Source organism: Lytechinus pictus, chromosome 4 (assembly GCF_037042905.1).
Source record: "Lytechinus pictus isolate F3 Inbred chromosome 4, Lp3.0, whole genome shotgun sequence".
Taxonomy (NCBI): Eukaryota; Metazoa; Echinodermata; class Echinoidea; order Temnopleuroida; family Toxopneustidae; genus Lytechinus; species Lytechinus pictus.
Window position 1 is genome coordinate 6,634,122 of NC_087248.1, and position 14,459 is coordinate 6,648,580.

Sequence of the window (14,459 nt, forward strand, 5' to 3'; positions counted from 1 at the left end):
ATGAATATTATTACAAATATGATATTTTAATGGATTTCAAGTATTTGTTGGATCTCCTCTTGGCTTTGATTGCATCTTGAGCTATATAAAAATGGTACGTTGGCAATTTTGTATAAAAACATTGCTTTTTCATTATTTGATGCGTAAGGAATTTTATGAATTTAATTATTAATGCTCCCGATATATCCACCAATTCTATTTATAGACTCTCAGCTGTAATTTGAGCTTGTCTCACTTCTATATCCACCTAGAGTATTTTCTTATTTAATGGATGATTGCATTTTACACCGATTTCATAGTTTTGGTTTGATATTTGATCATGGCTCAATTATGTAGCGTAGGCTTTCCAGACGCCATGTGGAGATGTAAAACTTCTCTTCCAGACAATTTAGAAATTTCCTCTTTGATTTGATCAGGGAGAAACAAATCATAGTCTGGAGAAACATGAAATTTGATTTTAATTTCTAAATGCATGCACCCCATGAAAATGAAGGCAAAGGATTTGATTGAAAGTGGCAGTTTATGACCCTGGTTACCCTCTTGGCCCATGACCTGGGCAGGTATCATGGTGACAAGACTTCAAACTTGACACCGGTACCGTCAGCTCACCCGTATTTACGCTGGCACTCAAACAGGGGTAAAATGGTTTAATCTTTGTGATCTTTGGGTAACAGGTTCCAAAATTGTTTGAAAACAGAATGTGATCATGTTCCATGCATGGTATCATTAATCGTGGGATTTGGTTTCATAACAGTATGAATAGTAATAGAAACCATGAAGATTTTATGTTGGGGGGGGGGTGGAGAGGTGTTATTGGAGGAAGAAAGAGTAATTAATGGTTAGTAAAGATCAAAAGTGCATGCTATTTGCTTGTCTTTTTTCTTTCCTGATGATTATACCCTGTTAATTTTTTTATGGATTTTCTAAACTGAAGAAAACAGTATTTTTGTTTTCTTCTGTGAAACGCAATACTCGGAACTCCAAATTTTTGTTTTGACATCATCTGCCATTGATGACAGTCCTCCAAATGAATTGATATCTGAACACATATGAAAGAGAGATTAATGGACGATTCTCCCAGTTGGGAAATGTGATTCTATCCATGGCACACTTAAAAGCCATCTAGACATTGAAAGCTAGGTCAAGATACCTTGTGAAGTTGTGATATATCATGCAATCCATACCGCCCATCGTTTTACCAGGGGTGTCAAAACATCCGAGGTACCTAATACCAGAATATGCAGGGTAATAATGGCCTATTCACACTCATTTCTTAGAGCATGATTTGAAATGACATTTGTGAGATCGTGATCTAGCTGGTGGGTTTAGAGCCATTATTTTCATCTGTTCATGCATGAAAGTGTGAGAGTGATACCAGTTTTCTAATTTCACTATTAGTATTAGCCTCCTTTCAGTGATTTTAAGTTAAAGCACTAAAAACTTTGTGCATTCAGTTGTTAAAGATAATCCTCATGGGTTTCTGAATAGAGATTTAATCTTGATTAAAGCATCAGATCTTGAGGTTCTGTTCAGGAATCTCACGTTTAATCATGCATATTTGCACCTGATGTGAAAGTCTCTATCATGGACAAGTTGCTGGTAGCTTCGGCATGCACTGTCTACAGTCGTATCACAAATGTCAGTGAGTTACCCAGTTAACCCTCACCAATACCCCTCCTATTTGTGTGTCCCACCTCAGCTAAGTCTTTCTTTTTACCCCCCCCCCCCTCTTCTCTCACCTATGTACTTATCTGAATGATCCCTCCCCCTCCTTGCACCCCACCCCTCTCTATTCTCACCAATCACATCGTCTCTTTTCGCAAGTCAGTAATCAAACCCCTCCAAATCCTGTCATATCAGCCGTGATTGTATACCTTCGTTCAAATCGGCGACTCCAAGAGCTAATCCCCCTGAGCAACCAGTGAAAGTAGCTTGCTTTTCTTTGGAGTTTATTCAATGTCCAGACCTCCAAGCCGGCCTGACGTAGGAGCATGATAATGCTGGTAGTAGATGGATGGCTTCCCTTGACCAACGGTCAGTCGCAGCTCCCAGATCTCACTAGATATTGTTTGAACATCATGTAGCGGCAGACATGGGTTGATAAAACAATTAGGAAGTCTGCATTGTCTTTGAGTGTAATTGCCAGAAGTGATCTTGACTGGCCAATAATTTGTTTGGAAAATTTCAGTTTGGAATCTGCTTGTGAACTTTCAAGGAGTTTATTCTTAATTTTTGGATGTATTACACTTGTATAAGTTTACAAGAACAAGAAGAAACATACATGTAAACAATTACCTACACTTGGATGTTGTTCATAATTTATATTGCAATTGTTTCTGATATGGATGACTGACATACATGACTTTGGCCAACAGGAAGGTGTTTGCCAGAGATGTACTCATAGCCAGCGTAACTTATTACTCCAGTCAACTCTTAGGAATGTTCTTGGTCTCACTTATCAACGTTTCATCATGTTTATACATCAGCATAGATCATTCATTAAACTGATAAATGTGAAGCCCATGCAGGTGTCTTGATAATACTTTTCACTTACGAACTTTCTGACTGTATCCATCATGCCATTAGCTAAAAGCCGCTCAATGCCCGGCTCCCTTGCAAGGCAATGGGTAAGTCTGTCCGGTATTTCTGTTCTTTGGAATGTTTTATTACTACTGAATACACAGCATAGACCTTGTTCAAGCAGATTGCACCACTGTGTATACACATCAAATCTACAAACCTCTGTCATATAATTGCCAAGAAAAAGCTGTTTGATTAAATAATGAAGAAGCCCTTTGACCTACTTACATTTTGTCATTCTGAAAAGACTTGCTTTAGGCATATGGATTAAGAAATGGGCTTTTATAATAAGTTCAAATTTGAAAATAAGAGAATATGCTATAAATATAATGTTATTATTTTTTGTTTCAGTTTCGATAGACCTCTTCATTTTTGTGACTTGTCTGCAATTTGCAGTTTAGGGCTTTTGGAATAGGCCATACATGTAGGTCCTAAACATCTATTTAGAGTATGAGAAGGAGAGAAAAAAAGGAAGGAGGAAAAAATGAGTGAAATAAAGCGGGAAGGTACTTCAGTTATCATTTGTAATGTGGGTGTGTGTTATCTCCCAAAACATGAATCTGAATACTAACTGCCCCAATTTCTTTCAATGTTTCAATTCTGACGATTCTGAATAGCGTCTGTTGTTCGAAATCAGGCCATCTTCCGGATTTACACAGCTTGACCACTTTTACAACTTTTTCATTTCCACTTTTTGACATTCTTGGCACTTCAAAGCGCTGATTGCATTGTCGACTGTGTTGAGAGCAAATATGGTCTGAACCATAGAAATCTGGTGCACAGACTTCAAAACCACAGCAACGATGCTCCTATTGTTGCTCTATTGTGACCTCATATTGCTAGAGGAGGATTTGCAGTGATAAGTGAAAGTGATGTGTGTGGGGTATTGCTTATATGGTCAGATTTACATCATAATAAATGGATTTATCATAGAATTGTATAAAAGTAGAATATAATGATAGTCCATGCTTTATCATATTTTTTTCAATTAATGGTCCAGGCTTACGTCTATTTTGTACAGGTTTGCACAACTTGCTATTTTTACTTTATACTCTACTATATTTCAGGTGAATCATGTATGGCTTCCGTCATTAATGGACAAAAATTACTCAAGGCTTTATACAAAACAAGCATTTAATATTGGACCAGTTATGGTGTCTAAGATTGGATGATTAACAATAATTATTGTTGGACTTGTTTTTATGAAGTTATTCACCCCTTGCATTGCATTCAAATGTCAAATTGCATTGAATTTGAGCTTATGTGCTGGAGACATCTTGATTTGTTACTCACAACATGATTTATGTAATTGTGGTCTTGGTGATTGGATTCATTGTTCTTGTACAGATCACAGTATCTCTTTATGATGAGTTGATGACATTATCTGTCTTCTTTTTTTACATACTTCATAATTTGCTCAAATATTACATCTGTTAAATATGCTGAAAAACTCACAAACTGAAGATATTTGTACACTTGAAGATTTGCATAGCATTTGATTTATTTCCATTGTGCTTTGAAATTTGGACATTTGTTATTACCAGTTGAGTGGAGTGTGAGTCTTCTTTCAACTTTCTCTTTCATATTCATCATCACATTCTTCTTGTATTCTTCCTTTATCTTTCTATGAATCATTTATTTCATTCCATTCTTTATATTTTGATCGCCTTCTCTATAGTCCACTTTGCCTCTGCCGCCTTGATTGAAAATCTATTCACTCCATTGGTTATTGCATTGGCATGTGAAAAGTGACAAGAAATAGAGAATCTCCTCTCTACATGCAGTTTCTCTTTGATGAGCAGAGTTTTAAATCTTGTTTAATCTCGGCTTGACTGAGTTCTATTGAAAAGATGGAGACTAGAATAGGAAATAAACCAAGGACAACTTCTTTGTCATGAAAAGTTCTTCAAACAGTGCAGTATTGACACTTTTCTTTTTTCCTCCGCAGCTGAGCCGTGATGGTATGAATAGAAAGCAATACTCATGTCCTCCCCTTTTTAATCAGTTACATAATATAAATATAACTCATGCTCTGGTGATATGTGTGCATAAACCACATGGGGGTCGTTGGACTGGTCCCATTTTATCTACATTATTTACGAAAGATAAATGTTCTTCAAGGAAAATTATGGATCATAGAGGATTGTAAGTATTCATAAGAATAACTGACACATTTGAAGTAAATGTTCCCAATGGAAGTACACAGAATGCGGCACAAGGTTGAAGTAAAGAGATTCCTTTCTCAATCAGGCAAGATTTTGTAAATAGGATAGAATTACTGAGCTTTTAATAGGTGGGTGTACAAGGTTGAGAGATTTGGTTATAGATCGATGCAGGCCTTCTCAATAACTTATTTAAGTTATTTTCCAAAATTATGTATTGATTTTATATACTGGTATATACTACATTGTCCAAATTATTTTATTTATATTATGTGGATATATTTCAAATAGCCATGAAATGTGATCTCTTCAAGAGAAAAATATCCTTTTTTTAGATTATATGAGAGAGTCAGGCCTTCAGTCGTGATTTTCTTATTAGAAATTGATAGTGCGATACATATTTTGAATGGTTTCATAACCATTTGTGTGTATTTTTGGAAATAGTACCAGTATTAGTCTTAGTGTATAAAACTGTATATTTATATCTTGATAACTAATATGCAAGTTGTTTTTTCTCAATGGTGCTTTATGTAATATGGTCAATGAGGAAGCGTAATTATAGCAGGGAGTTGGGATATTGTCACTATTTGTTACCATACATGGCAATGCAAATTTGGTGTCTTGAGACGTTGAGTGGCCGACCCTTTGCTGCATATCATTCTGTTTTAGTTGTAGCGGTGCTATATCGAGACTGTGATGTTATCATCCGAAAGTGCAATAGATAGTGCATCTGTAGGTCCAGTTTAAAGTAACAGCTATCCTTGTCACAATCACCCATCCCAAGTGAGGATTAAGATAACCGATTTGTAAATTATCTCTTTCTTGAAGTAACATGTTTGGTTTGTGTATCAATGAAATCCCAGTGAATGTAAACAGTTATGATGCAAAGGAGTTACCGAGCCCACCCATTATTCAACCGCAAAGCTTCTAACCAAGTCCATTTTAAAGCAAATATCATGAGGATAATTATGATACCGCAAGTTGGGGCGACTTTCAGAAGTCTTGCTATTCCAGTGTCAAGGTCATTGGCCATAAGGATATTAACATATTTCAGATTTAGATTGATATTCGTATTACACAATTATGTTGCCCCCCAGGCAATACAATTTTTATTCTATACTCTTTCTTTTATGTCTTATTCACAATCTAGCAACTAGAATTCGTTTTATAAGGTTGATATTAAATTACACCGATAATGAATGTATTTTAAAATACATAATTACTTTAGATAATGATAATGACAAAATGATTGAGATAAAACTTAATAGTACTTAATAGTCATTTTTCACTCTTTTTCAATGAAGTAGTTGGTTGGTCAAAGAATAACAGCACTTGAAGATTTTACACCCTTCCTTCTTAGAAATAAGAATGGAATTCAAAGTATTACTCATTGTTTATCATTTATGATGTACATGGTATGATTACTAGACAAGAATGAATAACTAGAGGTGGTTTCAGACCGCCTCGAAGTTCGCCAGTTCCAGGTATTCTCTGATCGGGAAATTTACCCCGATCAGAAAATACCAGGTATTTTGGCGGTCTGAAAGCAAATTACGCGTAATATCCCCGAAAGAAAATACCCGATAAATAGTAGGTACTTGGCGAAATTACGAGAACTTTCGCGGGGATTTTTTCCAAGGTCGTGGGTATTTTGGCGGTCTGAAAGCAAATTACGGGAACTTTTAGCCCAGCGTGTCGTTGGGTGCGGCGCCGTGCATGGGTTGCTGCTGGGCTAGTGATTTTGAATTTCGCGCCTTGCTGCTTATCAGACCATAGTGCGCATGCTCGTAACTTCAGGAACTTATCCCGAAGGGTATGTTTCAGGGCGGTGTGAATGCAGGAATAATTAATGGGTATTTTTCAGCCTAAAAAAGTTCTCGTAATTTAACGGGGATTCTTGTGATCGAGGCGGTTTGAAACCACCTTAGGTGATGGAATTTCTATATCAGGTAAAGCGATCATCTTTGTGGTCACTATCAAGTCTCACTAAATCCACTTCATTAATCAGCTGATAAACCATCTGCCAAGAGATAACTGATTTATGCGTAAAACTTGGACTTTGAAGTTTGCCATATGAGGCAAAGGTAGGAGGGAGCGTTCCGCACTGTTATTATGACACTTTAAATGTCATTTGCGTTTGAGCATTACGTCGGAGAGTCTTTTATTTCTCTCTGTCGGTGAATAGAGCATATTCTATTCATGATTTTATTAATTTTTTGTGGATTTTAAATTAACATCTCAAGATGGAAGATGGTAACATTGAATGGTACATCAATAGGAGAAGGCATCTACATGTGAGTATATTTATTGCTCAATTCAGAACTTAAACTTCATGATTTCAATATTCCACTGAGTTAACACCTTTTCGATGCCAACCAGGATCGTGTTCCATAAAGCTTTCATGCATATTTTACGAAATCAATTAAATATTTTAATTTCAGGATAGTAAGAAAAAGCCATCCACAAACATTCATAGGAAAACAGTGTAGGTTTTAGCTTGTGTGTAAGTATTTGAGCCATTATTATTTTCAATTACAGAATACAATTTTTCAATAATATTTTTCGTTCATTTTAACGGATGCATGGAGCTCATTACGTTGAAGCGCATTCCAATCAGTGATTCTCTTGCGAAATAACAGTGTGTAATGAACCCTACATAGTTAGTTCTTTCCTGGTCGTTAATGTGCCATTGATAGGCTTAAGAATATAATTTCAACGGCTCATTCCTACCTGCATATAAGTTATGGATATTACCAACGTTGTAAAATACCATGGTCTGATATTTGATATTACCATGAAGGTACGGTAGGTATATTATGTTTTGGCGGTATCCTTACCAGTCTGGGCGTGATCCATGGCCAGGGCAACATTGGGCAAGACCGAGAGCGAAATTCCCCATCACATCATTGCGGAAAAACTTAATCACATAGTTGTGGAACATTGTAGAAAACTCCATGGCTTGGGATTGATTTAAAGATAAATTCCAGCTGTGGGAACGATCTCAAAATGACTTTTTACAGAATTTAATATAATGATCACCAAAGTGACTGTTTGTATGAATAAAAAATATGTGCCAAAGGATTCTGGAAGAAATTGTGTAATTGCTGAGAAATAAGCAAAATAAGCGCGGATTTGGTCACTTCCGTCGGGTCGTTATTCCAGCAATTATAATACACTGTCCCACGTGTGCCTATCTGTGTTGGCGATCTTTAGTGTGATCGTTTTTTAGCTAGATATTATGATTTCACAAAGTTCAGTTTTTGTAACTGTACCAGATCTAGATCCACGATGATATATCAATACTTTACCTTAGTTTTACAGACTTTCTCACGAAATCAGTGTTTTACTGCAACTACGTTCATTTAGCTTTAAGGAAATGTAATAAGGTAAATCTACAAATTTTAATCTGGTTTGTCCCTGTCGTAAGGGTTGAGCAGATTTTCCTCACATCCTCAGCAAAAGAACCCTTCATTCCTCTTGCCTTATTCAGCGCGTCCCCCATCATCAAGCCAACCCTCCTAGTCTAAGTTAATATTTCAGTAGGATTCCTCATATACTCTTCACTCTTCTGATAGTGACTTTCCACTCATGTAGGAGCTCATTGTAACTCATAATTGTACCTCATACGGCAGATATTAATTACAATTTTTACAAAATGGGCTCGTGGCCCCAAGATGAAACATTTCTGCATTTCTAACTTATAATTTTAATTAATTCATTCATTTTTTGTGGGGGGGACTCCAAGTGTGGCAAATAAGGCTCTCTACACATAATCAAACCTACCCCATTGGCCTCATTAATTTTCTTCTATCTTTGGTATCCACCCCCGGTTATGACTAAAAACGGCAATGTCATGAAATTGAATTCAACTAGATAGCTAGAGGATCATATGAGAAATCTGATATTTTGAAGAGGCACTGTGTGAAGACAGATTCGATGTGGAAATAAAATATACCGGATGCATGCTACCCTCGGAAGCAATACTCCATTTCGCAAGTCAATTTCAGGGTTGAAAATAATGCACATATCACTCAGCTGACTATTCGTCGTGGATTTGGCGGTTATTTTCTCTCATGATATGCTGGTATATTTTTCCATTTTTAGGTCGGAGCAAAATACCCATATTTTGAAATTTCATTTAAGTTGATCATTTGTTGTCCTTGTAAGCTATATAGAGCTGTTGAATATTTCATGCCTACTCAGAATTGTTGCATCTCTCGGAGCATATGGTTTACTTTTAACGGAGTTCAATGGATTCGCCACGCTTTCTTTCAGAAAGCTGTCAACGCACAAACATTTTGGTATAATCTGAATAAGAATCTCAGTCAAAGTCATTGCATTTGGTAGCCCTTCAAATTCATTGAGAATGTTAGAGCAGTTTGTACATATCTGGGTGAGCTGCATTGTAATCATATTTTCTTGAATCGCCAGAATAATTCATAGCTGTCATATTGTACTGAAGTAACACATTTATGAATATTGTTTACTTTTCTCTGCTATCTGGAGCATCAAGTTCATGTATTAAAGGCCTACATTTGTTGCCATTATAACCTGATATGTATTTTAACCTGAATAGTAAAAATTTCAACATTGTAAGACTTTGATATGAGAGACATTGTTTTCTCTTTCCTTTGTATAAATGATACTATTCGTCTGAATATAGTTGAAGTGTGAACTTGAGAATGATTTTTACAACAAAGATATTCTAGGATTTTGCCCTTCATGTTGGGTGTTATTGCACAGTATGTGGCGTGGAATGATATATTTGTTTAAAATACAAGCTCTTTAAAGGTATTAGATCAAAGTACATCAATAAAGATCTTCAGTCTTATTATCAGCTAAGATGAATATTTCTTGAAGAAAGTTGGCAAGGGCATAGTGCTGTCAAAATCTACAACATATTGTGAAAATAATTGTTACCTCTGAAAAGTCTTTTTTAACAATTCATTGATAGAGCAGAGTCATTTTTTCCAATGACTGATTATGTGGGTTGATGTTCTGCTGTTGTATCATATCTTTTATAAATGTTGACTTAGAATGAGGGAATATCATAATAGTGATTCCTACTAGATCATGTTCACATTATAACATACTTATCAAGGACATTTCCTTTTGTATAATGTTTGGATACGTTTTGCCATTTGGTTCTTCTTTGAATGTGAATGTGTATCTAGATAATAACGATCCCTTAATGTTTGTCCTTTGAAATCATTTTTCTTTCATGCGTCATACATCAATTTGTAAATCCTGATTTGATATATCACGTATTTAATTTTCTTTCCTATTATATTTTATATCTACAGAAATTCAAGGCCTTGTCTACGAGGCGGCGGTCAGCCCCTGTAACGGTCATCAAGAGTGCATTGACCACCTCATCAAAACTCAAGACAATACAGGATAAGAGGTAATTTGCATATCAGTAGATTCTTATATTTCTATAGACTAATTTATCTTCTACAACTTTTTTTAAGAGAGGGGGGTTATACTCTAGGTCATATTCTTATCCGACCCCTCAAGTTAATGATCATTGTCCCCCGCCTCCCCCCCCCCCTTTTAGCGGCCCCCATTATTTCTTTCTTTATCATATTATTTCAGGTTCTTTAAAATTGACAGAAATATCTTTACATAGAAAGAAATTTCCTAAGAAGACCATCTTGACAGAATGTGAAAATGATTGCATATAATTCCCTGTCATAAAAAAAACCTTATGTATAGATAATAATATGGGACCACAACAAACAGTGTAGTAGAGTTAAATCGTGCAGATTGTCATGTAGTTCCTCATAATCAAGACTCCCTGATAACTCTATTTGCCATCCAAGGCGGCTGGTTAGTGCTAAAGAGCTACTCTTCAAATAGAGTTATGTATGATTATTGATGATTGCGTGCCTGCAGGGGTTAGGGATCAATATAGATAAACAAGATTATTTGCTATTTATCTTTCCCTGGTGTTCATTTTCAGATGTTCATAGTCTGTTGTTTTACCCAGGGACGAGGTAGCAAGCTTTAAATAGGGCCTACAGTGCATGTATACAAGTTGACACTTCAATATTGTGTGCAATTTAGTGACATTTCTGGCCTGAAACTAGGGGTTTTGAAAGATTGTTAAATCTTTAGTTCAAGCTACAACCCCATTATCACAGTTTAGAAGCATAATTGTATGCATTTAATGTGATCATGGATGATATAAAGTAACTTGCAGGTGAAGAAAAAAAAAGATGCATTTCTGATTTCAATTGATTGTGGTAATTATGGAAATAGATGTTGGTCATATGTTTACCACTCCTATCGAGGCCTTGATCTAGACAATGAAAGCTAGAAGATACTATTTTTAAAATGTGGGACTCGTGAGGCCTTTGAAAAGCCATTACCCTCTCTTTCAACCCTCTGTCTCTTTCATAGAGGTGAAAAACATAAACAAAAATTCAAATAAAAGCAAAAAACATTCCACTTTGGTACCTGGGAATGGGTTTTGATGAGAATAATAATCGCTATTGTGCTCAATATCTGCCTTTCAGTGTGATAGTATTTGCTATCTTCTCCTATGTAGTGTATTCCTAATCCACACTATTTCAAATATTCCCTCTGACAGCAAAATTCTTATTCTAATAATTTTTACAAGTACATGTTTTTCAAAAACATGTTTTTATATTCCATTGAGTATCGCTGAAAAGGTGTACTAGTATGCCAGCCCAAAGCCCCTTGGAAACTACATAACAGGATCCTCAATATACCCCCTTCAAAGAATGGCTCCTTTTCTGTTCAAATTTTTCCCATTCAACCACAAGAATGTTGCAAGTTTGTGCCGCAGTCATGACCGTGGCAGAGCCGAGCAAAGTCACACAATAATCCGCGTCGTCTTAACACGATCAGGCAGCGTCTGAATATAAGAAAACAAAAATTGTAGAAAAACAACCACAGGATATTTGTGCAGGGTTTTGAAGAGTACAGAACAAAAAAATGTATAAAACAAATTACATGAACTTGATGAAAGGCTTTAATACTGGTACAGCCTGAGGGTACTCTTTGTCATACTTTGTTATTGGGATTTGATATTAACTTCTTCAGATATTAAAGAATGTTTCTGTTTGAATATGTAAACATGAAGGTGTCTTGTACTTTTAGGCATTGTTCTTGGGTTTTTGTTTGGATAAAATAAACTCAAAAATCAAATAGATGATTCATCTATTTCCTTTGTTTTTAAGTTCAAGATAGCTCTGGTGCCTTTGTTAATATGTTATCAAGACTAATATCAGTATTACTTGAATTCTGTGCTTACAAACTGTTTAATGCAATGATTGTACCCTTAAAGGGATGATCCGGGCTGAAAATATTTATATCTTAATACATAGAGTAGAATTCACTGAGCAAAATGCCGAAAATTTCATCAAAATCGGATAAGAAATAATAAAGTTATCGAAGTCTTAAGTTTAGCAATATTTTGTGAAAACAGTCGTCATGAATATTCATTAGGTGGGCTAATGATGTCACATTTTCACTTTCCGTTTTTTTTTATGTTATGTCATAAAATCATAATTTTTTCATTATTTCATACTTGTGTGAATAATATGTCTCCCTTATAATGAAATATGTTGCAGCAATAAATATCTAATGCACTAAATCAGTTGTCAATCCAATTTTTCTAGTTCTTGGAGGAAAAAATTTAAATAAACCTAATTTCATATAATGAAATACAAAAGAACAAGTGGGGATGGGACATCATCAGCCCACCTAATGAATATTCATGACGACTGTTTTCACAAAATATTGCTAAACTTAAGACTTCGATAACTTTATTATTTCTTATCCGATTTTGATGAAATTTCGGCATTTTGCTCAGTGAATTCTACTCTATTTATGAAGCTATAAATACTTTCGGACCGGACAATCCCTTTAATTGAATTGGTACAGTATTATCAAGGCGGCATTTGAAGTATAGAGATATCAGAGATTTTGCTCGAAGTATAATAGAAAGTGATAGAAATTTGTTGACAGAAGTTGTTTTAATGAGGGATGCCACTGGTGGTTTGAGCCTACCTTTACCCCTTCAAGCAATACGCTTCATGCTGTGCATCTTGTATCAGTGAGTGATAGGAAAGTAATAAACAAGCATTCCTCTGTAGATGAGAAGGAATATGAAATATCAAAATTCAGGGTATCGCGTTTCCAACTGCAATATTTTGTGCAATTATCGTTTGGGTCATCTTAGTGTATTTCTTTCCTACCGATCACCCTTGAGCACGAACTTTCACGTGAACTGTCACAATTTTGTCACAAAGATAAGGAAAACTGGGACAAATATGAATTTTGTCTATTTTGGTTATTGTATCTGAGCCACTCTCTATGACAGATGTCTATGAGATGACCTACATATCTTTCATTTCAGATCTGTTTTAAAAGTTGCTATTGTCGCACGTTCTACTTGATCAACTCAATTCCATGTAGGCCCGACTGATCTTGTGGCCCAGAATGGCTGTATTACCATATGAAATAAAGATGGATTACTTCATTATTATCTTGTGAACAAATGATCCTGAAATGCTTTGACAGCGTTAGTGAACAGCTTTAATAATAAGCATGACTTAATCCGATTATGCTCATAATTATAGGCCTGTTCTTAAGAAAACATTTCAGAATTGAAATGTGAATACTACGATGAATGGATTTAATTTTGCTATTATAATCTTCTTTTTTGTGTTGAAGATTCCTGATATATCTTTATCAGGTTTTTGAAAATAATAGGTCTAAAGGTTGTTCAATTGGAACATGCAGGTTTTCATAAGCATTGCTCGTCCCTTTCAATGTAAGCACTACCACTTTGAATAACGATGGTAAGATCATCAATTGGCATGGCAACCAATACTGGCATGTATCCAGTTATGAATTAATTTGATCTTTCACTGATTTGTTTGGAATGCTGTTGTGATGTGTGTCACTGCTGTCACCTCTTGCTATCATCGTGACAGTGCAGAATGTTGCCAGGAACTGTCAATACAACGATGGTAGAAAATAACTTCTTTCTCCCGTTTTCTTTACCTGCTGCTTTTGAAATCGGCCTGACTGTGTGTATGGGCAGAATAAAACCCATGATTGATGGAGCGGAATAGTGATGTCATGAATACTATAGAAGAATACAAAACAAAATAGGGAAGAGAGGGAGAGAGAGAGAAACAAGAGATAAATGAAGGGTAATCGGGCGAGAAGAACGGTGTGCGTTATTGTCGGAACTGTACAGAAAAAAACCCTGTAAATGTGATTTTTATATTTTACCAAGTCAGTGTAAAAAGGAAAAATCTGTCATTGCAGTTTGGTGGATTCATGCATTTAGGTTTGCAGTGTATTTATAAGCAGGAAATGTGTTTTGTCACTGTGCACCTGCAGGTCTTCTGAAAACTCACCAAAAGACTCCTTTATTTATAAACAAATTAAAGAATAATTTTGGACTGCACCATAAGAAATTTACGTCATTAGACTCTTGTGACTGTTGATGGGGAAGTTTGGAATACCAGTTCTGTGTTTACCTACAGAATATGCATATTTAGAGGTTCTTGTGGAGAGTCATACTTGAAAACAAGGATAAACAGCTACAACTGGAGTGCTTATGCATCATTATTAATTCCACTCCATATTTTGTGAAAATATTATGTGATCAGAGCTTGAGTGGAAGATGGTCGAAGGGATCTGAGTTTATGGTACCTAACAATAGCAATGTCTTGT

The 14,459-nt window shown here is 35.7% G+C and overlaps 1 protein-coding gene across 1 annotated transcript in view; it reads left to right on the plus strand.

The window, feature by feature from the left end:
• The first annotated feature begins 1,934 nt into the window (after positions 1-1,934).
• The window catches only part of LOC129259113 (rho GTPase-activating protein 20-like), a 28,702-nt gene continuing 16,177 nt past the window's right edge, over positions 1,935-14,459 (plus strand). Inside the window, exons 1-2 of the mRNA XM_054897386.2 lie at positions 1,935-2,627; positions 10,046-10,146. Of these exons, the coding sequence (XP_054753361.2) occupies positions 2,577-2,627; positions 10,046-10,146 (152 nt within the window). The 5' untranslated portion in view covers positions 1,935-2,576. The remainder of the gene's footprint in view (positions 2,628-10,045; positions 10,147-14,459) is intronic.